We start from the raw sequence: 24,114 nt of genomic DNA, 5'->3' as shown, positions 1-24,114 counted from the left end.
GGTCTTATGCAACGTGTAAGATTCTTACTTCGTTAACCATTTTTCTACCGTTTCCCGCGAAATACTTTTTTTTTCCCGCCTGATAGTTTTTCCAATCCGTCGAAACTGACTGAGTGTTTGGGATCGTAATAATTTTTTTCAAGCTCGTCTCGGGGTTATAAACTCTTCCCATAGCAGCTGTTCTTTTTTCTTTTTTTCGCGCCGATTCTCTTGCTTCTCTTGATAACCCCTTCGATAAGGTCAGAGGTTGTAATTCAAGCGGTGTTCGAACAACCGAGGCTTTTCTAGCTAGAGGTTTCGTTTAAAATGTAATTTTTTTCCTCACTCGCGAGATGGTGTTTTTAAGGACCCCGTAGGCGTAAACCGAGAGTCGAACTCTTTTCACCCGATAGAGGTAGGCGTTCGTTTCCTATTTATAGCCCCAGCGCTGAAGCTTACAAGCGTAGTGATGTCTGACCCGGGAACTCTATCGCCTAAACTAATCAGTCGGTTAACTAGCTCTTAAGCGCTTGCCCTTTACTGAATCGGTTTCTTTTCTAGGTTTTGGCTTCGTCGTTATATCCCTGATATCGGTGAAACATCTGCTCGAATAATTTAACTTTATCCCTAATGTCGAGATTGGAATTGAGAACGTCGGTCCTGCTTTTATTGATATCACCCATGGCGGATCGGGAAACGAAAATTGAGGGCTATCTCGAGGGATAGGACGTTTTTATTATTATGACCTAACGAGTCGGCTGGAACGAACACTATCTTTTGAGCGTACATTTTAATTTCCCTTAAGAACGACTTAAAATTCCGTGCTGATATTACCGTAGGGATCAGGAAACTTAGAATCCCGTGACCTTTTTGAACTAAAATTTACTTTTTCTTACGCCAGGCTACTTTCTTGGAGGCTATCTGCCTAAGGAATTTCTTTTGTTTAGCAAGTTTACGTTTATGACCAGGGTTTAACTTTATATTACATTTCAAGGTTATATGAAAACACTCCGATATAGTGTCGATTAAAGGTTTTTTAGCGTGATAGAGGATCGCCCGTCGTTGTTTAAAATTTGATTTAGAGAGATCCGAGAGAAAATCTTTATGTGCGACAACCAGGGCTCACATTTTCAAAATATAGAAGGGTTCTTTCTCTCGTCCGACTTAATACTAATTTCCCCCATTTTTGTTAGGGAGAAAGACCATTTCGGTTTCACCGGCAAAAATATCCGTTCTTAACCTATACTTTTCAGGGCATTGTCGACGAATGTCTATAATGATTTACCCGTGGGGGCGTTTGGTAGCGTCGAGATATGCCTCGATAGGCAATCTGTAATAAGAGCCTCTAAGTTGAGGGAATAATATCCCCGGTTTAAGTTGATCGCGCGGGTTCTGAAATAAGATTATATAATTTGCGGTTATCAAACCGTCCCGCGCGTCTTTAGATTTCGCAAATATATTCTTGTTGAAAAACACGAAGCTAATATTGCGGTTGAATAATCCCCCGATTTGACCATTGTTCCAATTCTTCTCCGGGATAATCATCGAGATTCGGGATTTTGATAGGTCAAATCTCCTAAATACGTCCCTTCTTTGACTAGTTTCTCCCCGTTTTCAGATCTATATATTAAACCGTCCGTATCGTGGTACAAACCTTGTTCGCCGAGCGCTTCTAAATGCGCGTAGTCTCATCCTAGCGAAAGACGTGGTGTAGCAAGCTAAAACTACATTTACGTGGGCTAAAGCGGGATCAATTGCCTTAAGATGCTCCCATTTGAAAAACAACGTCCTATCGTTGATCGCCAAAACACTTCCGCTCGATATTCGGATCATTAAATAGTTTACAGAATTGTTCCCTGTCCCTAACGATCTCGGTTAAACGAGATTATTTCGCTCCCCCCACTTCCTGTAAAAAACCATTTTTCAAATTCCTCGTAGGGTATTAATTTTGGTTCGCATAATCTCATTTTGGAAAAAAAATCGGCCGATGGATAAAAAAATGGCATTTTTCATCCTATTTGTAATTTCAGTTCTATATTTTCAAACGAAATTCATTTTCCCAGTATTAAAAATCTTACCCAAACTTGATTTCCCCCGGGGGGGTAGAGTCATCGAAATGATATTTATATCAGGGAGAGCCCTCGGGATTGTGTAATTTTCTAATTCGGACTTTAAAGCGTTAAGCTGTCTCATGATTTCGGAGAATGAAAAAATTACGCCACTTTCCAACGGAAAATAAACCACAGGAAGCGTTTAGTGTTCCTTTTTAATGATTTAACTTTCCAATCCTCCATCTGTCTGAGGCCGATCGCCTTAAAATGTTTCAGAATTGGTACCTACTAGAATCCCATACGCGGGAAGGGAAAAAATAAATAAATTCAGTTTGGAACTCGGGTAAATTGAAGGTCTGACTTTTGAAATTCTGGCTAGTAAAGCTTACAAAGGTTTTGGGAAAAGTGAAGAGTTTCAGTTAGGAGTTTATATGTATTCACGCCATTATAAGAATTTGACGGAAATTGGTAAAGGGAGACCTTGCATCGAGGCATCAATTTTGGACACGGAGATTCGGGTATATTTAAGGAAATGGTTCGATGTTTTGGTAATTATGGTAAAAAGAATAAAATTCAAACGGAGGAAACACATGGATTTTCAAAACAAAAGTTTATTCAAAAACTGTCGTGAGCTTTCGACCCGCCTGTCTTTGGTGTTTCCTCCGTTTAAATTTTATTCTTATAATTCCTCCATGGATCTTTTAAAAAAAATTAAAATGGTAACGCGTCTAACGTGATTACCAATTATAACAACCTGATTGAAAGACGTAACCTGTCATCTTCTCTTCAAGCCTACCATATGTTCCTTTGTTCTACTCAATTACCGAATCTGGTGTATTATGAAAATGAAAAGATAATCAAACGTATAAAAATAGATGCGTTATTTCACATACTGTATGTTCTTTTTAGGCAATTGAATGCGTGCCGCGAAACGCGTCTTATTCTTCCAAAACAGAGAGGGGGAAATAAAGTATTCTTCGAGTAAAATGCTCGGGTCGCTATTGTTGGAAAAAGACGGGGAACCTCCAAAGCGAAAAGTCGATAAATCAGTGGGTTGAATGGTAAACGTTATTGTAGGTATCCTTCAAAAAGACAGGTAAGTGAGGCTCCGTAAAACGTCGTATACGGATACATTTTTTGGTGTAAAAATAGACCGCTATTTTAAACCTCGCCTATGAAATAGGCGATCCATAAATTGAGCGCTCCATAATTTTGAATCTATAAATATGGCGATTATGGATAAGAGGATTTATCGATAAGTATCTATAAATCTTCTTATCCATGCTAGAGGTTTATAATCCGCTTATCTATCGCCACATTATATGCTCTACCATGTCTGTAGGTCTGTGGGTCCGTCTGTATACGAACGCGTTCGCATTTTCGGGGCAAAGTATTATCATTGCGTATGCCGTTTCTGGAAATCACCACGTTCGCAGTTTCTTGGAATAAGGGAAAAAAATCCAAAACCCCCTCGTTTCGTCATCGGGCGTAGAATAACGTTTCTCCAGCGTGTTTTTGAATTTTGTGATGGACCGATAAACGTCTCAACGTCCAATTGGCAGGGTTTCCACCAAATGATAACTTTATACGTCTTATTACCAATTTGCGATTGTATCGCTCGGGATTCAATTTATTCTATATAATTTTATAATTTTATTTATAAATTAAATCAAATTGAAAATTAATTGATTACTTTTATATTAAGTACGGTCTTCACTGGGAATTGAACCAGGGTAAAATTGCTTCTACGCGGACGTTTTACCGCTGAGCCATCGCCTTCCCATCATTCTTTTGAAAAAAAAAAATATTAGCAAAGTGTTGAAGTAAAGGTGGACTGTTTTTAGAATGGGTTGAAATAAATATTCCTGTAGATATTTTTTTATTTAATTTTGTTTTCAATCGAGTTCATATTTATTTATCAAACGATTTGGGGAGTTGTTTTTCCATTTACATTGATAAGTATTGTTGAGTCGTTTTTGACAACTTCATCATGTTTAATTGTGTAATTTTTTTTTCTTTAACAACATTTTCGTCAGTTTCTGATTTAACTAAATTTGTTTAATCTCTGTTTACTGATAACGATTGGTTTTAAATTTATGATAACAGTTTCGAGTTGTATACATCGCGCTCTTATGCCTTTTCGTTTTGGTTACCATACTCGTATTTTAGTAATTTATTTTACGTAGTTTCTTATTGGCTTTAAATGTGTGATACATCTTGATTAGTGTAGTGACGTTGTTTTTATCTATATTGCGATACGCGCTGTTGTAGAGCCTTCACTTTTCAGTTTAGGGTTTTTCGTGTGTTATAAGCCGGGAATTGTTAAGGGAAATGTGTTTTTGGTTTTTCTAATACAATTTGTATTACCTAGATATTTGAATTAACTTGTTGCTTGGTTGAGTTTATGTATATTTTTCTTTCATTTCTCGAAAGTATCGATAATGTGAGGGATAAATCATGGTTACGGTTTTTGTTATTTGCATTGAATTTTACCGGCTTCGTTGGATGGTCGTGGTGAGCCCACGCAGTTTCAATTAAGGCTTTCCCTTAGTTTTTGTTTTCCTTATATATTTGATTGTTTAAGAGCTTTAACACAATGGGTTGGTTTTTGTCTTTAAAATAGTTTCTCGCGCGTTCAATTGTTGTTAATTTGGTATTTTCTATAATTTAATAATTATAAGTTGGTTTATTGCTCTATTAATTTTAAAATTTGCTTAAGGCAATATTTGTAGTAGTTATTTTAATAATAATTCAAATATTCTACCGGTCAGTATAGAACCGGTATCACGTTTTTAAGAGGACGTTTCGAATATGGCGGTGTATCGTTGAGTGCCGTGTCCAATAATTAATACGCCCAAGTGCAAATTCTTCCGAGGAGAGGTATATTTTAGCTGGCCAACTTGTTTTCTATTGTATATAGCCGTAGAATGCTAATACCATGTTCGCACTGAGTATTCCGACTTGACTTAGGGGGGTGAGCTCACCCAACCAGGGGAGTCGGACGACTGTTCGAATTCTCCGAATTTTGGAAATCCGACAGTCGTTCGCACGTGTCATTATAGAAACTATGGTGTCATTTTCTCTACCATTTTTCAATCAGTTCCATTTTCAATATTTTATTTTTCGGACATGGCTTATGAGGTAGAAATTGAATCTATTATGAGTTTGTTTATAGCAATTCAGGCCATTTCAAATTTCTAAATAATTAATCAACGTTTGATAACCCATCTGATAAATGTAAAGATATCTACAAACCGAAAATGGAAATTTATAATGAGTCAACAAAGACAACTCTATGCTAAACTACATATAAATTAATTTCATAGAGTACAGCAGTAATGCGATTTTATTATTTTGTTTTTAATTTTCTTAAGTGGGTGTAGGGGGCTTCCCGTTCTGGTTTTCCCAAATATATTGAGAAAGAAACTTCAGAAAGCTGTTCGCACGTGCATATTTCCTCGAAACTGGACTTTCTATAATCCGTCAATTTTTCGCACGAAAGAAAAATTTCGGATCTCACCCCCCTAGGTGACGAAAACGTCGGAGACGAACATCTTCGAGGTTCGTCTCCGATTTGTGGTTCAGTCTTCTCGAGTAGCGTTCGGACGACAACGGATCTCACATAGGGGGGTGAATTGACCCTTCCAGGGTAGTCGGAGTTCTCCGTGCGAACAAGGTTTAAGTTTCGTTGCTTGCTGGTAGAAACTACATATATTGCTGAAATGAAAGTTGGATCTCAATTATTTATTACATTACGATTCCACCTTATCGTGGCAGGCTCACAAAGAAAATGGGTATCACAAAATATTGGTGAAAAATGTAATTCCATGATTTTAAATTTTCTCAAATCTATTGATTATATACAGGGTGTCCACTCCAAATGAACCAGGGCGAATATCTCAAAATCTGTTTTAGGTACGATTTTGAAATTTTCAAGTCGTGTACAAGATGTAGGGGGGAAACCTAATGCGAAACAATGTCTTCAAGGTCACCCGAAAACTGTAAGTGTTAGAAAGTAGATTCCAATTAGAAAAGTGTTCCACGTGACGTTTTAAGTACAAGTAGGTTTGACCTGATCGGATTTGACCAATAGGAAGCCGAGAAATGCTAGATGAAAAACCAGAAGGTCGTTAAGTTGATAACGTGTCGAAAGCGAGGTTTGGGAGCTGATAAATGTGAAGATACTCCAGTTAGAGTGCTGAAATTTGCTTCACATACTCATCAGGATTGAGGGTCTCTAGTTTAACAATTTCAATGACCTTGAACCAGGTCTTCAAGGTCATCCAAAAACTAACGTGAGAACCGTAAGTGTTAGAAAGTTGGTTCTAATTAGAAATGTGTTCCAAGTCACATTGTATATTTAATTAGCTTTTATTCGATCGTATTTGACCAAAAGGAAGACAAGGAACTGTTTTTCAAAATCACAATGGTCGTTAAAATGAAAATTGAAAGAAAACGCACATAACTTGAAACCAATTCGTGTTACATCGAAATTTGCTCGACAAACTCATTATGGTGGGAGTTTTTAAAGTTTGTAAAATTGGATGACCTTGAAGACGTGATTTAAGCTGATTCAGTTTCAAGTTATTTCTCAAGGTAATTTTTGAATTTCTTTGAAGACATGGTTCAAAACTACTTTGACGAAAAAGTGGTGATTAGCAAATTTCCTATTGAAACCTAGTTTCGAAACCCAATGGATCGCAAGATAATGTTTTCACACCTTAAACCAGGTCTTCAAAGTCATCCAATTTTACAAACTTGAAAAACTCTCACCATAATGAGTTTGTCTAGTAAATTTCGCTGTAACACGAATTGGTTTCGAGTAATGTGCGTTTTCTTTCAATTTTCTTTTTAACGACATTTGTGATAATGTAAAACAGTTCCTTGTCTTCCTTTTGGTCAAATACGATCGAATCAAAGCTAATTAGACCTACAATGTGACGTGGAACACTTTTCTAATTGGAAACAACTTTCTAACAATTTCTGTTCTCGAGTTAGTTTTTGGATGACCTTGAAGACATGGTTCAAGGTCATCGATATTTTCGCAGTAGGTTTCCCCCTACATCTTGTATACGACTTGAAAATTTCAAAATCGTACCTTAAACAGATTTTGAGATATTCGCCCTGGTTCATTTTTTAGTGGACACCCTGTATATAATCAATAGATTTGAGAAAATTCAAGCCCAGATATATCCGGAAGCTTATTTATCAAATTTTAAATATTCCATTCGAAAGAGATTTATATGCATAATTAGCTGGTGCAACGTTTTAAAAGTTTTTGGATGAGAGGCATAACAAGGCATTGTTGCGGGAAACTCTCACGAAGATACTGTTTAAAGTAATAGGTAAAAATGTAATTTGTACAAGATTTCAGTCGATCTAATTGCCTTACCAGTTAGAAATTTTGTAAGAATAATTTTTCGTGAACGATTTTGTTGATAGCAATTCTCCTCTTCAGGGCTCCGTAGCATATGTCCCCCAACAAGCTTGGATACAAAATCAAACACTAAGAAAAAACGTTATTTTTAATAACCGTTTTGAACCTCTAAAATACGAACGAATCATCGAAGCTTGCGCGTTGAAGGATGATATCGACACATTGCCAGCTTTCGACGAAACCGAAATTGGGGAGATGGTAAATATTTAATTTTTTAAAATATCAGGTTTTTTGGGTTTATCTATGTAAATACAATGGGGCTAAATTTAAATAACAACTGATGGTTAACGCTTCTGAAGGGCATCAACTTAAGTGGTGGTCAGAAGCAGAGAGTGAGCTTAGCCAGGGCGCTCTACTTGGACAGAGACATTTACCTGTTGGATGACCCTCTTGGCGCTGTGGACTCTTACACGGCAAAGCACATCTTCACGAAAGTGATCGGACCGAACGGATTACTAAAAGATAAGGTAAATTTCAATTGTCAGAGAGACCTGGCTATTAACAGGTCAAAATGTACTATAACTGATGGCTTTACCTTGAAGTCGGAGTCCAGGTCTTGTAATTCTTAAGGGCGGTGGCGCACTGGGAAATGTTAACTCTAATAAAATGGCCCTATCTCTACCTCTGACTTTGGTCAGGTATGTGCTGGAAACTGGGTTTCGACCCAGGCTAACGGAGAGGGTCCAGGCAAACTGGCCTCATCGTAGGGTTGGGTAACCTGCTGTGCGGCGGCGGGTGTACGTATGAGGCGCAGTGTTTCTATTTGTCGGCGTTTTGGAGCACAACCGGATCTCCGGTGCCAGCTGTTCCGGGTTACGTGGAATACTGTGTGACCGTTTTTCCCGTTTAGGAGCTCTATCTGGAGGGTTTGGATCTCTACCTTCAAAGGTAGGGTGTCGGATTGAGTTGCTATAGTATCCATTGTCTATCCCAAAGTTGTGCGCGGAGTGAAAGCTGGTCGCCCCATTGTTGCGCCTTTTGTCGAGATGAGTGGCTTGCGTCGAGGTTGAGACCATCAGTAGTTAGGTACTACTACCCATGCTGGATTTGTCACCTGTCTGGGTTTTTGGACGCTAACGTAAGGCATTCTGATGAGACCTATTGGGTAGTAGGCTGCCTGATCGCTTCGAACCCCGGTATATAAATTTCTGACCACATGTCAACGAGACCCTAAGTGTGGGTGGGCATATAACTTTTTGACTTTCAACATTAGTCAAAATATTTAAAAGCCCTAAGGTAAACTTAAAAATGTTACATCCAGTAAAAAGCGAGTCATACCGAGAAAGAATGAAATATTTTACATAAAATAATCAAAATTAGGATCAAATCATATTTGGAACGAAAAACGTTTTCATTCAAATATAAGTACAGAAAAGTAAGAGTGATTAACAATGAAACTCTATTAATGTTTTGTAGTATGTTTATTGATATAAGACATTTTATATCGATAAAAAGTTAAAAACATATGCGAAAAATGTTGCGGAAAATAAACAGCACTTGGTTTATTCGAAAATATAAAAAAAAGAGTAGCGTTCATTCAGACAGAAAAATTAAAAATAAAATTTTAACCTTAAATGTTATAATAATAACCAAATCATTGTTTATATTAATATAAAATTGAGTAAATAATTAAAACGGCCTCGTCAGAAATCGAACAAACGAGTTAGCAGCATTGTCCGTCTTCATGCATTTGGCTAATTTTATAGCTTAACGTCGTATTTTAAATATTATTTACGAAAATTGGATCTACTTACTTCGAAGGTAAAACGATCAGTACCTTTCGAAATTTCCCACGGATAAAATATTTGGTGCATTTGACTTTAAAGTATACAGATCCTTTTTGGATTCAAGATACTTTTTGGAATCATGTTTTATTAATAAAAATTTGCTATTTATTTCACAGACGAGGTTGTTAGTCACTCACAACTTGGCTCTTTTACCTTATGTCGATGTAGTTTACGTCCTAGAGAATGGAAATGTAAATGAAAACAGCACATTGGAAGTTAAATCAAGAAATGAACTGACGGGAACTTGTTCACAATCATCACATAAACACATAATTACAACGAATGGTGAAAGATCGGTCAGCAATATTACTAAAGGGTAACTATGGCTAATACCCAATATAAAGTATAACATTGTCATAGTTTTTATAACGTTCACTTCCGATGTCCAGATTATCAATAAATTATATAACTAATAATTAATCAATTTTCAGCTTTAATCTACCGTAAATTATTATTATTATTTTTATTTAAGATAATACAAAAAGGTCAAAATACACTCTATTTTAATTGTTTAAAGTTCATTAATGATCAGATGAGTTACAGATTGAATACCTATTTTATTTTGGAAAGTTTCGCGAATTTAATATTCGCCTAAGAAACACACTTAAATTCAAATATGCAGTGTTTTATTAAGAAGTTATTAACAGTTGTTATAATGATGATAATAGTTACAAACTTCTCTTATGTACGGTTAAACTAGAGCTTTAAACCCGGTTTGAATCGGTTAGAATGCAATTTTTATCGCATGAAATTTAAAGAAGCGTGCCATGAAAACAGGTTCTAAGCGAAAGTGTGAACGCGGCTTTATAGACATGGTAAGGTGACATAACATGACCTGATCTAACTTATTTAAATTAACGTACGTTAAATTATTTTTTTATATACTTTCTTTTGTAAATAGTTGCATACCTTAGAAAAGGAGTGAGAGAGGGGAACGACTTACACCTCTGCAGCGCACGAAAACAGTTCAAACGGTCACCACTATAGGTTTCTTAGAAGTTTTACAGGAAAGCATTACGTAGAACGAATTAATTACGACGATGTCAGCGTTTAGATTAATATATTTTATATTAAAGAACAATATCAAAGAGTAGACTTGTATACTGAACCAATGGTACATTTTGAATACACGTTTTTATACCAAAAAACTGTAATAAAACCTTGTACTGATAACAAAAACTTTAAACTATACATTGCATATCTTTAATGGCTCTTTTATATTTTTCCGAAGGTTTTTTGTATTAGAGATTGAAGAGTGTCGATTTCAATTATAGGTTTGGTGTGCGATATACAGGGTGTCTCAAATTGCTCGAACAGTGCATTTTCCCCCAAAACCATTTCACTTAGAATATAGAATTTGTCAGGGAAGGTGTAGTAGACGGTAAATGCATTAATTTCTATGATAACCTGGTAGCGCATTCTCCAAAACATAAAAATATAATTTATCTGTGAACATTAGGCTATTGTTCACTGAGATACGAGAACATGAATAAAAACAAGTTGCTAGAAGAAGGTCATACCTTTTTGTATAAGCTTTCTTTAAATACGTGAAAAGAGATAACGTGGGTCTTATGTAAAATAATACCGGCTCGTGTAACCCATAAGGGCGGTGGCGCACTGGGTATTTTATCTCTGATCAAATGGTCAGGTTTGGGCTGGATACTGAGCTTCGGCTAAGGCTAACGGAGAGGGTCCGTGCAAACTGGCCGCTTCGGCGGATTGGGTAGCCTACTGTGGGGCGGTGGGCCTCCATATGAGGGCATGCCTTTTGGAGTCACACTGGGATATCGGGTGCCAGCTGTGCCGGGTTACTTGGACTGCTGTGTGCTCGTCGTTCCCCTTTAGGAGCTCTCTCCCAAGGGTTTGACTCTTTACCTACGTAGGTAGGGTATCAGCTGGAGTTGCTACAGCATCCACTCTTAATCCCACTGCTGTGTGCGAAGTGGGGATAGGTCCACCCATTGCTGCTCCTTCTGCTCGGTTGAGTGGCTTGCGTCAAAGGTGCGACCATCAGTAGTAGGGTACTGCTACCCATGCTGGATTTGTCACCTGTCCGGGCTAGGTGGATGCTGGCCTATGGAACTTAGATGATAGGCCTGCGGTGGTATGGTCACTGTTACTAGGTACACCGGGCTATAAATTCTGACACACTGCTAGAAAAGGGTTTTAAAATTACAAGTACGGTTCAATTACACAACCATTAGCTGCAATAAATATGCAAGCCCGATGAATCATGTTCGAAACGAGCCCTGGATCATATTGGGATTGACGAGACGGAATACTTCAACTTTTATTTGCTGGCTCAGATGGTGCAACTGCATAAACTTCGGCTACATCTCTAAAAACTGTTCGGTGTCTAAGAGAGCATCTGAAGGCAGAAATACCCGATAATATTGCGGAAACAGGAACTAAGGAGGGTTCTACACAGTAACTTGCACGATATCAAAAGATTATTGGTATTTTGAATCTTGAGCCACACAGCACATTGCGAATGGCTCCTGAATGTTATCTAGTTCCGAATATTTTATATCCTTGAAACGCTTAAGTGCAGACGAAGGCAGACGGTTAAGTAGACAACAGAATTCAGTTTTGAATCGAGATTTAGCTCTGTTCAAAATAAGTCCACAATGTTTCTTAAGAGTTTCAGGAAGCGATATTCCAATTTTGAGTATAAAGCCACGGTAATATTGTGTGGTCTCTACGATAATATTCAGGGCAAGAAGAGTTTGCGTTTGCCATTTTACTTTTTAAGCCTGGACTAACACCGAATTTCCGCGCTGAATCCGTAAACAGAATAACCTAAATTTTTAATCGCTTAGCACCAACATGAACTCCTGGGAAGACGCCGTGCAAGCTGTGTATTGGAAAGCCAAACCGGTCAATGAAGCATCGCCGCGTTTTTGGAACACAGCTTTGTGCATATTCGGAAAGAGAAAAGAAGAAAGCTGACCAAAGAGGCTTACAAGGGATTTATCGTGGGATATGGAAGCAAAGCAGATGGTTTTAGAATCTTGGTTCCGGAGCTCAATGAAACCCTTCGGGCTAGAGATGTCCGGTATTATCTAGAGCTTTGCAGCATAGAAACGTATCCTCTAATGACGTGGAACTCAGACCCGTCAAGTCCTCTAATGACGTGGAACCAAGACCCGGTAATTCCTCTAATTTCGTGGAAACCAGACCAATCAGGTCCTAAAAAGACGTGGAAACATAACCAGTCTATTTACCTCCTGAATAACCTGCCGCCTATCCAGTTTTGAGATATCGTTGAAAGTTTAATAAAACTTACATTCTCCGTTTGCCCTTCTGCGAACAAAGTTTTATTGTTCTGTGACGCTTTACTTTGGACAGCAGAAGAAGCTCGAACGAGTATCGACGTCATTAATTGGCAGAAGGTGATGGAAGTTTAGATATCGTCTATGAACTAGCACGCGTTTTGAAATTTTTAATGTTAAGGCTTAGTTTCTCTTTTCGATATAACAGTCGCCAGCCAGATTTCCCGCACGCTACTGATGAGTTCCAAATAGAACGAAACCGGTCTACCGTTGGAATTTCTGGCTATTTTATTTAGTTTTTATGTAGTTTTTTACTCGAAGATCTATTTGATCCGAGATTCGCTCGAAGACCTATCGGTACGAGATATTAGTAAGTTTTTAATTTCTTCAAATTTGTTTAGGATTTAGATATATTATCCCTTTTAATTATGGACTAATCTACTTTTTCACGTATTTTATCCTCCTTCTCACAGTCCATAGGTGGTCTCTTCTAACTTAACTTAAGGTTTTTTTGTCTTCTGTAAATTAAATAGTTCAAGGGTGAAGAATGTTTTTAGTTGTGAGTATGAATGAATCTGTTAATAAACATTGAATTGGTCACTTATTTCAAAAGGTATTTATCTTAATATAGAAAAACGTATTTCCTGGGTTTTAATAACATGAACGCATCGGTATCGGCCAGTTTTACAAAAGCTGTTACACTTTCCCGAGGGACGAATAACTCGCTGAAAATGTGTATACCAGGTTACATATTTCAAGAGATTTCTTAAAAAAATAACAGATTACGAAAAACTAAACGCCATTACTTATCCCAAACCATAGAATTAGATATGGTAATGAGATATCTGAAGTTTACTGAAGATAACGCCAGATGACTGATATTACGCGAGATTCGTTTGGCAATTTTGGATATTACTTGAGATTATGTTAGAATTACATATATTTCCTAAGAATATTTTGGAATACCGTTTATTTTTTGAGATTACACAAATTACCTCGGATTTATGTTTTATCCTTGAATAACCCGAGGAATTACCTAATGAGTGTACAACGGATTACTCAAGTTATCTCCCCCTCCCACTTTCCTTGTTGTTGTTTTGTTAGTTCAGTTTAGGCCTAAAGCCACTAGATAAGTCAAATACTGAAGAGGTAGTTCCGAGCTTTTACCTTGTGCCAAACCCTGGGATCGAATCTAGCTCCTCTTGAATGCTAGGCGGAATTGCTAGGCTCTTCGCTACCCTATGTTGTTAGCGTTGCCTACTCAGGATACTGCCGATTGATATACAATCAAACCATCAACATTTTTATAAATGTATTAAACATGGATTTAAAGTCCATATTTAAATGCTGTTTATCTCAGGTCCATCTTTATAGCGGAAATCAACAATCTTATTTTATTTTAAATGAAAGCAATAAACGTATCTCTGAAAACCTTTTACCTAATACTTTTTAGTAATATCTGCCCCTTTCTTTAACTAGAATTAACAACTGGAGTTGGATTAGAAAATTGCATATTTTCAACACTAGACCAAAATGTTTTTAGCTGTCCAAAACGTTTACAATTGCCTTATAATTTAAATCTTCATTAATGCTTAAAGTATTTTTATGCTTTACGAGCCGATTAAAAGTTATGACTTATTGCTTTTTCGATAGCTGCAATATAATATTTCTTACGCCATTTACTTAAGAATTCATAAAAAAATTAGTTAAATATTTAAACTTTGTAGCATTTAGCTTGATTTAATTCTCTTTATTAATTTTTAAGTCTCTTTTGACACAAAATACCTTCAATTATCGGCGCATGCGCCAAAGTTATAACAAATAGGCTGCTCGGTGTCACTGCGGTGAAACCCAGAAATACATTTTTAAGAATATTTTTAGAATAGTGCAATTTCAATGGTCTTTTATGTAATTTTGTGTGTATGGAATTAACTAAAGCGGTTATCTTTTGCGAATTGTTTTAGACACTCTTAAGTTTAATCTGGTTATTTTAAAATTAAGCAAAAATAATTGAGGTTAACTAGTAAAATGGTATAGATGACCAATCCTTAATTTGTGTTATGAATTGTTTAGGAAAATCGACATTAAAACTTTGGAAAGAAAGTCTTGGAATCGCAATACATCTAGTCCAAATATTGGCAGAAATCTCATTGAAATGGAAAAAACAAGTCAACGCATTGTAAGTACTTAAGTACCCAAATTGTGACCTTGTGGATATGCAAAAGATAATAAGAAAAAATATCGATTTTTAAAGGCTTTACTTTCTATTGAGTTACAGAATAATAGGCTCTTTCTATCAATTCTTGGTTCCTAGATTGAAGATTGTTAATAATAATTGTAACAATCATTCTTAAACAAGACTTAAAAACATTTTTTTTTAAATATTAAAAGATACAGTTCCGTGTTTAAAGTTTCTGGTACATTTATTCGTTTTTTTTATTAAATGTATCTCAGACAAATATTATTCCACAAATGATATTTTTATGTACCAACGTGCAAGATACAGGGTATTTAATAGAAGTCTGGCACAAATTGATATGCGTGTTCTTTGGGTAACAAGGAGTGAACAAGGTCCCACGTAACGTTTTCCTTAATTGAACCGTATCCGAATAATTGGCTGTAAAAATCGGTTTCCAAAACGTTGAAGGACGCCCAAATGTGCAGTTTCAATTATTACTGAGACCTAATTGTTTCCTTCTACAAAGCTTTTTTTTGAAAAAGATAAGAAAAGGATAAGTTGTAACCAAATCTCGTTTTTAATTTAAAGAAGTAATATACGTGTAGAAATAAGTCATAGTTTCATAGTGACCACGTCAATTGAAAGAAAGTTACTTATTGAATTTCGTTTTTTTCTTCAAATTCCATAAGTAAAAATTAAAGTGAATTAAAAAAATTACCAAATGATCACCTGGAGCAAACTTAAATCATTCTTGAATCCATTTGAAGTTTTGAGGCGTGTTTCGACTTCCTTACCGAAAAGTATGGTTGCGCTCCCGAACGGCGGCGTCAGAGGTCAAATTTAATACACTACGTAAGCTAGCTGGCCATGAGCCTATTTCGCCTCGACCTGTCCTGAGGAATGAGCTTTAACGAGGTTGGAAGGCCGATTTTTGACTCGAATACGATTCAATTAAGGAAAATGTTTCTTACGACCTTTTTCCCTCCTTGTTACCAAGAAAACATCCCTTTTATTTTGTGACAGGCTTCTCTAAAACACCCTGTATTTAATTATGACCATAGGATACAAGCCAAATGTGTCTTAATGTCAGTATTTAAATAATGAGCTACTGATATTATTCTTTGTAATATTACTTTCTGTAGTTTTCAAAACGTCGAATAATATTTTACTAACATAAAAAAAGGCTCAAAGATTGATATTTATCGTTTTAATATAAATATGGATAAATTGAAAGTCGCTTATTTAATGATCTTAATTACTGGTTCTTAAAAGCATAACTTTGAATTAAGATGTAAAATTAGCCTTATCTAATGAAAATTAACTGACAATACAAATACAAAATCTTTAAATTGAAATTTTACCGTTTTAATGTTTCTAACATGGAAAAGACCCGAAGTTATGCTCACAGATTTTATACAAACTCAGAGTTCAAGTAGATCATCATGTTATTTTAAAGTCCCCATAAGGAAAATTTGTGTATTTCACTTTTGCAATTGTAACCGAAATTCTTTTTGAAAACTCAATTTAAAATTTTGTTTAATTGATTTTACGAGGGAAAGTCGGTGATTTTTTTTAAAAATTTAAATTTGGTCTTTTCAAAAATAACAAAATGACAGTGGGCTTCTGTTTTGCCATGGGCCAAGGGCCACCACGGGCACATGGCAACTGAAATTGGTTTTGACAACCCTGTTTAAAATTTGGTTTTTATTAAGAAGCACTCAAATGAACAAAATAATAAATTATTGGTCGAATTCAGATCACTTTATAACAAAATATGTTAAGGAATTTTGAACTTTTGGTATAATTAAAAATAATGAAAGTATCGGTTCAATTGGGTGAATGTAGGAAACTTTAAGGAAGGCTAATACATTTGGGTAAATGCAAAAAAGAAGGTGAGTGAAGGAAAATTTAAGGTTAATTTGGTTAATTCGTATAAATTTGAGTTAGTATAGGGAAATTTTAAAAATGGGAATAAGTTAGGAAAATACCACTTAATTTGAGTAAATAAGAACAAACTTAAGTAAATTAGAATTAATTGGGTTATTTGGATATTTTAGATTTATTCGAAGAAATGGGGTGACTTCTAAAAAGTTGGGTTGATACGAATAAGTTTCGAAAAAAAGGAAAATTTATTAACGTTATTTAAATTTGGCTAAATATAGGAACATTTGGATGAAAATAGAAAAACTTGTGTAAATATAGGGGAATGTGGGTAACTGCCATTAAATATGGGGGAAATGTAGATTAATATGCATAAAAAACGATTTCAGTAAATGCGAAAATGTTGGGTGAATACCATAGGATTGAAAAAGGGGGTATAAATTTGGTTGTAATCCCTGAACCAAATAATTTGGTCGGAGTACGTTTCTATCTCATCAACCCAACCCCCAGAATGGATACGCCCTTTATGTTTTTTAGCTTGAGCAATAAAGCATTTGGGTAATAAGTACAGAACTTTGGTTTAGAAAATTGTATAACCCCTTACTTTTTTATCGCAACAAACATTTTTATAACATTACTTTGTTACGGATTACAAAGTTGACTTCTATGTTTGTGTTCTCTTCCCTAAACCAGACCTGATGATGCCTCTGAATATAGTGTGAAACTAGTTGTCAATTTTAATTATTTTTAATTAAAATGTAAGTTACGTAAAAAAGGGTTTTAATCTTTTTAAATAACCCAAAATTTAATTGTATTTTTCTCATTTTTTGTAATTCTTTAAAAATTCCAGCTTATACTTACCCAAATATAACGTTATTTAGCCCATTTTAATTTCCTCCCAAGTTCTACCTGCCTATATGAATTTCATTTCAATTAGCCCAATGTATTAAAATGCACAAATGTATGTATACTTGGCGAAACGAATTCGCGTGAACTCAATTTTGTTCGCATATACCCAATTGTTTTGCGTTGCCTTAAACTTCTTTAAATGTATCCAATTTCACCTAAATTAGCCCAATAATATTTCCTTGGCAAATTTACCATTCTTGATTAGAATGAATCACATTTATCAAAATTTTTCTAAAAATATTCTTTTTACAAAATATTAGTCGCATATAGGCAAAATTTTCGGAATTCGACCAATAATTCACCATTTTGTTAATTCAAGTTATTTTATTATTAAAACCAAATTTGGAGATTTCAAAACATTATTTATGTGACCCTTAATAGCAAGTGATTAAAATCCCGTAAAGACTATTTTAAACTAATTTGTCAAAACCTACTTCGGTTTCTATTGGGAGTATTCGCCCACGGCCAAACGGAAGCCCATTGTAATTTTTCCTTTGAAAAATATTCAAATTACACGATGGTCTACGAGGTTCCCGAGTTGAAACAAATTCGGCGAGAATCACCTCAGCTCCTGTCCCTGAAAAATCCTTCTTTCAACATCTTGATATTTATTATACCTTAAATTTATTATTTTATTAAAATAACTGATTTATAAAGACCAAATTATACAACGTGTTTTACTCGGTTTATTCATTTTTCTCTTTCACATTTGATCACACAGTCTAATATACCAAAACGAGCCTTTATCTTATCAATACTTTTTTCTTTCAGTCTACACTTTCAGTTTTAAAACAATTTTTTTTACTGATTGGAATCAAATGGTGCTTTGTCATAATAATTGGTGTCGCAATTGCTCAGTATCTCACAGTTGCTTCTAAGTATTGGTTGGCGGGTTGGAGTGATACTTTAAATTCAGTTGCCATTGAAGCAGGAAATATCACAAAAAGGAACTAACATCTAGTCAAGCAGGATTTTTAATTTTTGGAATTTTTACACTAAGCCAGTGCATGTTAATACCCGCAATGACATTTGTTTCGTTGTTCTCTTTCCTAAGAGGCTCGTTTAAAATGCACCGCAAGATGCTCAAATCCGTTTTAAGATCTCCCTTACTCTTCTTCGATACAACACCAGTTGGGCGAATTCTGAATAGATTTTCCAGTGACATCCAAGACGCTGATCAGACCATTCCTCCAGATGCCAATTTCGTTTGCAACACCGTGTTTCTTTTGCTGGGATATGTTATAGCAATCGTGTGTGAAGTTCCATTCTTCATTTTGGGATTTGTTCTCTGTTTTGTACCTTTTCTATTTGTGCAGGTAAAGATTTTTAATACTACGATATTTTTGCAAAACATATTTTTCTCAGAAAGTTCCGAAACGATCAGATATTTTGAATAAATATATTTTTTAAATGGATGGTAACGTGGTTTAAGTAAAAAAATAGCAATATAAATTGTTAGGGGTGTGCCAACAGCATTATTATTTTATCAAATGGAATATGAAAAATTTTCAGGGATTTGTTAAATTGAATATTATACTCCTAGCTGAGGTAAAAAGGTATGCCCCGGTTGGTTGAAAGCGTTTTACCAGAGTTCTCCGTTTTCACCCACCACAAAAACTATTCGTTTTTAATGGTTATATTTAGGACTGGGAACTGTTGAATAGCATGTAATTCATGGCTTCTAAGGCATTGAAACGCGGCCACCTTGTTAAAAGGCATTTGCAAGTCACTAGCTACCAAGGACCTTAGGTGATATTATTGTAAAGTGGTCTTTGGGAATAGTTTTAATAATTTTTATTAATTTAATTTTGAACTAGAAAACCCCTAAAGTGCCTACGTTATTTTGGTTTTAAAAGTAAAATTTACCTTAATTTTAATTTTTTTTCAAATCAAAAACCCTTGACATATTTGGGACCAATTAAAATCGAGCAATAAAACGAACACAAGAAAACCCTTATAGTAAAATGTTTAAGGATAATACATTACACTTACATTGGGACCTATATTCATTAAATGTCTTTTGATTATTCACACAAAGATTAAGGACCCGTTTCAGAGACGAATAAATCTCGTTAAATAACGATAAAAGGAGCATGTCTCGTAGAATAACGAGAATTTTTCAAAATAGCGTTTCAGAAACATTTAAACGAGGCAAAAGTTTATATTTTTCTACGATATGTCAGGATCTCTCGTTAACGCATTCGGAAGCAAAAATAGTCATTGTTTTGAGAAAATGGCAGTGGCGAACGTGATAAATCAAGTTGTAATCAATATACGATAAGTTAAGTTAGAAGAAACCACCTATGGACTGTGAGAAGGATGATAAAATACGCGAAAAAGTAGATAAGACCATAATTAAAAGGGATAATATAGCTAAATCCTAAACAAATTTGAAGAAATTTAAAAACTTACAAATAGATCTTCGAGTAATAAACTAAATTAAAAAAAAAAGTTTTTAAATTTCTTCAAATTTGTTTAGGATTTAGCTATATTATCCCTTTCAATTATGGACTTATCTACTTTTTCGCGTATTTTATCATCCTTTGTAATCAATATGGCAACAGATGTCCTGCTGAAAAATGTATCGTGAGTGATCCAAAACGATAAATTGATTATACTAAAAGGATTTTTGACACTTTCAATCAAACATTTACCCAAAACCGCGGTTAATTGAGATACAAGTGGGAATGACCAAGATCCGAATTTACAGGCGCACAATACATTAGGCAGGTAAAAATTCCTTTACCTTTATAATTATCTATTAAAAAACGAAAAGAATAACGATCTTTTCATTTTCATATATTTTAAATGTTTTGTATTATAAAATAATCTTGTTACAGATCATGCCATATTGGATTTCAAAAGATGGCAAATTATTCACAACGCAGAACTCTTGAGTTGAGTGTTTATCAAATCACTCAGTGTAAACATCAACATTCAAATCATTTTTCTATTACATCTTGATTTTTTACATTTGCTCTACCATATACAAAATTAAATAAATTCCTAAAAAGTATTTATTTATTATTGAAGCTATCATTTAAAGAATAAGGGGGACTTATTTGCCTTTTGACCTGATAAAGCTCCCTAATAAACATAATGGAATTTTAATTGAACCCCAAACTACTATTATGTGTAAAAGCTTATAGAAAGGTTATAGCAAACTTTGAAATATATCCAAACTTACATAAAAAAACAAGCATGAAGATGTATACAGCTTTGTTGGAAAAACTTTGGTTAGCTGACTGGACTGAGGGATAAAATAATAAAGAAAGATTAACTGTTGTGGAAAGTTTTTCATCTGAAAGCTGAAGAAAAGATAATTAGTAATATTCGTTAAATTTATTTTTAAGGAGACCCACTGCTAGTAAATATTCTTATTGTTTCAGGGTTAGTAATTATTCGTTGATAAAGACGAGATCAATGAAATAAACTTTTTAATATCCTTTTCAGCCGGAACAAGAGTGTATGGCAACTAGAATTTTATTGGTATTGCCCAAATAACTCGAAAGACGAGGGGAAATTGAGCATTTTGCACTCTTAAGGCTTACATTTCGATAGGTATCATTTCCAAAACCACATTTGATCATTCCTGATCACTAACTACAGACAGGGCAGCCTGGTCTAATGTTTCGGCACTGTTAGTAGCAAAAGGTTCAAACGACACATGTTTTGTATTGATTTTTTATGGCCTCTTATATCACTTATATAACGTTTACCTGCTTCAATTAATAAGTATTCCAAAAATATTATTGGAATGGATCAAATAGAAATATTGTAGTAAGGCGGATGAAGCAGACAAGAGTAAGGTAAAGCGGTTTATTTGAACATCATAACGGTACGAGATACTTCTCGAGAGTGAGATACAGTTGATGTTTACGTCAATATTTATACAGATTTAAAAAGGTTAAAAAAAGTTAAAGAATATAAACAACCGATAATAAAAAGGAAGGTCGAAATATGTTTAATCTTCAACATAAAAATATTACCATAATTAAAATTCAGAATGCCAATTTTACAACGTTTCATTGGCTACATCCGTGGGCGGAGCTTCGGAGAAAAAAGTCGAAATAACGAGAGCGAGAGTTTACGAAACCTTGTTAATATGTGTCTAGAACGCGTTTTGCTATTTCTAGTCTGGGATTTGTTTAATCGGTGTCGTTAAATTACGTGACTTTTAAAATTGTCTCTGGAATGGGAACTTAACCTTTAGACTTTTAATTTTTACCAGACTCATCCGTATTTTAAAGTACCATATTCGTTTTAGCTTCTTTATTAAGAACTTTTCATTTTGATAAAGAAATATGAAATTTATAAATAGTTTTCAAGCTTGCACCGGTTGGATGAATCGAAACTTCATTTAGATATATATGATATTAACAGTATTAATAAAATTTAGTTTTAATTCACGGCTGCACTACATTTTTAGACCCTATTATTGATTACAATAAAAAAACACTTTTGTACAATAAAACAGTTTTTATTACAAAACTAAGCTACGGTCGTTTCGGCGCCAATACTTGTGCCGTCTTCAGGCTAATTTACAATAATAACAAGGTATGAGAGCTCATCAGTGGCAAATGACAGAGTAAATACAATTAAGGTATAACCTACATACGGCGCAGCTAAGTTTTTTTTATATAAAAACTGTTTTATTGTACGAGAGCGGTTTTTATTTTAATCAATTGTAATGTATACAAAACCGTCCTTTTAACAAGCTTAAACCCTATTATTTTAAGAAAAAATTTTGATTCTTAATTTATTCAATTTCTTTATTTAAAACGAATGTTATCATCTGCCAACTTCAAAATTTAATAGCTATCGAAACGAATTAACCCTTACGTGTCGTCTTCGAGCCTCACGAATCAATAAATAATTATTTCGACTAACTATTACGCTTACGGCCCTTTCAAATTAAAATCTAGATCTTTTTTGCAGAGATATTTTATGAGATCCAACGGCAAATTGAAAAGGCTTCTGTCTGCTGCCAACTCGCCACTTTATTCGCATTTCTCGGATTCATTGGCTGGCGTCGGAATCATCAGATCACTGGACGCCATGGACATATTCACGAAAAAAGCCATTTCGCTTATCAACGAAAAAGAGACACTAAGTTACAATGTAGAGTCCACTCAAAGGTGCGTATTAATACCTTATAGGCTAAGCGAGCAATGCAGTTGCTAAGTTACGTCAATGCGCAAAATGTGTCGCATTAAGGTCCACCAGGGCGGACACAACTGTTTAGGTTAATGCCCACGACGGCTCACAACTGTCTTAGCGTAAGTATGAAAGCGTTCCCATTTTCCTGTTTTGGAGTGGGGCTTATAGTTCTAATTGCTACTCTGTTTTAAAGGAGGTTCGTGTTCTATGTATTCAAAATTTGTTTAATTGGAAAATATTTGTACGCACAGAGTTCGGGACATTTTTTTATATATTTCCGCAGCCACAATGTTTTTCACTCAATTGCTAAATACTTCCTGGCGTAGGAAGAAATTGCACGTTTTAGGGAAAACACCATCTTTTTTCATCTCAGCCTGGATCCAAGTTCTTAGCGAACGTTTTATCTGACATTTTTGATGAGGCTACGTGTACCAATATTAGCTTTCGCTTATGTTGATTAAACATTATCTATATAAGTGCGTTCTTTATAAAACAACATTATTCGACAGGATGATTTTCAAATTCTTCGACATCTAAGTTATCAAATGGTCTTTAATGGTGAATGTTTTTCTCTACATTTAAAACATGCATCTCAAACGAAAAGTGCTCAATGTTAGGAAAGTTGAGTAACCTGTCTGCCAAAAATTAGCCAATTTTTATATCTCTTTACCCCATAATATAATTGTAATAATAAGAAACAAGTTATCAATCCTAACGCAACCTTTGCCAGACTACTAAGTGACTTGGGTTGAAAACCGAAAAGAAGCTTCTCCAGTTTTCTAAAAAAAAGCAATACTGATATCAATAAAATCAAACGTGATATCAATTAAAGTAATTAACCTTATTCTTATCCCGCTGATTTTAAAAACCTTATTTAAAAACATAATCGCCGTTCATTTTGAGCAGTGTTTCGAATATTACCATATCTATTCGTTGACAAACATATTTATCATTTTTTAGATTAATGAAAATGTTAAAACTTAGAAATCGGTGTAATATTGATAAAATTGTCTATCTTTACTTCCTTTATTGAAAGATGAGACTTTGAACGATCTCACCGGTTATGTCATCAAATTTGTTTAAGCCCCTAACTAATTTAACGTTTCAAATATTCGATTGGGTTTGGACGTGGGTAGAAAGTAAATACTTGATATTTTATTGGTTTCTCAAAAACTGGTCTTTGAACACCTCTTCGATTTATTTTGAGTCCAAGCTTTGTTAAATGACAAGTTGAAAATTAATCTTGAACAATTTTTTTCTAGAGTGTTGGTTTTGGACCAAGGATCAGTCATCGAATATGATCAGCCTTATCTTCTTCTACAGGACCATAACTCTGTGTTCCGTAAAATAGTCATAGACGCTGGACTCATTGAAAATTAAACGATTTACGTATTGGACAGTCATAAATATATATACAAATAAACAAATGAAAAATTGCTGATTTATAATTACGTACATC

General features: G+C 34.8%; 2 protein-coding genes across 2 annotated transcripts in view; both read left to right on the top strand.

Moving 5' to 3' along the window:
• Positions 1-18,449, top strand: part of LOC149926294 (ATP-binding cassette sub-family C member 1-like) — a 23,771-nt gene extending 5,322 nt beyond the window's left edge. The window contains exons 3-7 of the mRNA XM_090159296.1: positions 7,489-7,665; positions 7,767-7,934; positions 9,371-9,570; positions 14,600-14,705; positions 18,354-18,449. Of these exons, the coding sequence (XP_090015422.1) occupies positions 7,489-7,665; positions 7,767-7,934; positions 9,371-9,570; positions 14,600-14,705; positions 18,354-18,449 (747 nt within the window). The remainder of the gene's footprint in view (positions 1-7,488; positions 7,666-7,766; positions 7,935-9,370; positions 9,571-14,599; positions 14,706-18,353) is intronic.
• On the top strand, positions 18,340-24,114 carry LOC149926293 (ABC transporter C family member 8-like). The gene is made up of 3 exons (XM_090159335.1): positions 18,340-18,811; positions 22,434-22,633; positions 23,918-24,114. Exons 1-3 carry the CDS (start codon positions 18,503-18,505, stop codon positions 24,033-24,035), a joined length of 627 nt encoding a protein of 208 aa, XP_090015461.1. The 5' UTR covers positions 18,340-18,502; the 3' UTR covers positions 24,036-24,114.

The sequence above is a fragment of the Leiobunum rupestre genome, chromosome 9 (assembly GCF_980474605.1).
Source record: "Leiobunum rupestre chromosome 9, qqLeiRupe1.1.hap1, whole genome shotgun sequence".
NCBI lineage: Eukaryota > Metazoa > Arthropoda > Arachnida > Opiliones > Sclerosomatidae > Leiobunum > Leiobunum rupestre.
Note: the sequence above shows the minus strand (reverse complement) of the source record. Positions and strands in the feature narration are given on the sequence as shown.

Bases quoted from the DNA above. Each gene is read 5' to 3' on its own strand.
- LOC149926293 (XM_090159335.1), top strand. From the start codon at position 18,503: ATGTTAATACCCGCAATGACATTTGTTTCGTTGTTCTCTTTCCTAAGA. The intron at 18,812-22,433 runs GTAAAGATTTTT...TCTTTTTTGCAG, and splicing joins TACCTTTTCTATTTGTGCAG to AGATATTTTATGAGATCCAA. The intron at 22,634-23,917 runs GTGCGTATTAAT...ATTTTTTTCTAG, and splicing joins AATGTAGAGTCCACTCAAAG to AGTGTTGGTTTTGGACCAAG.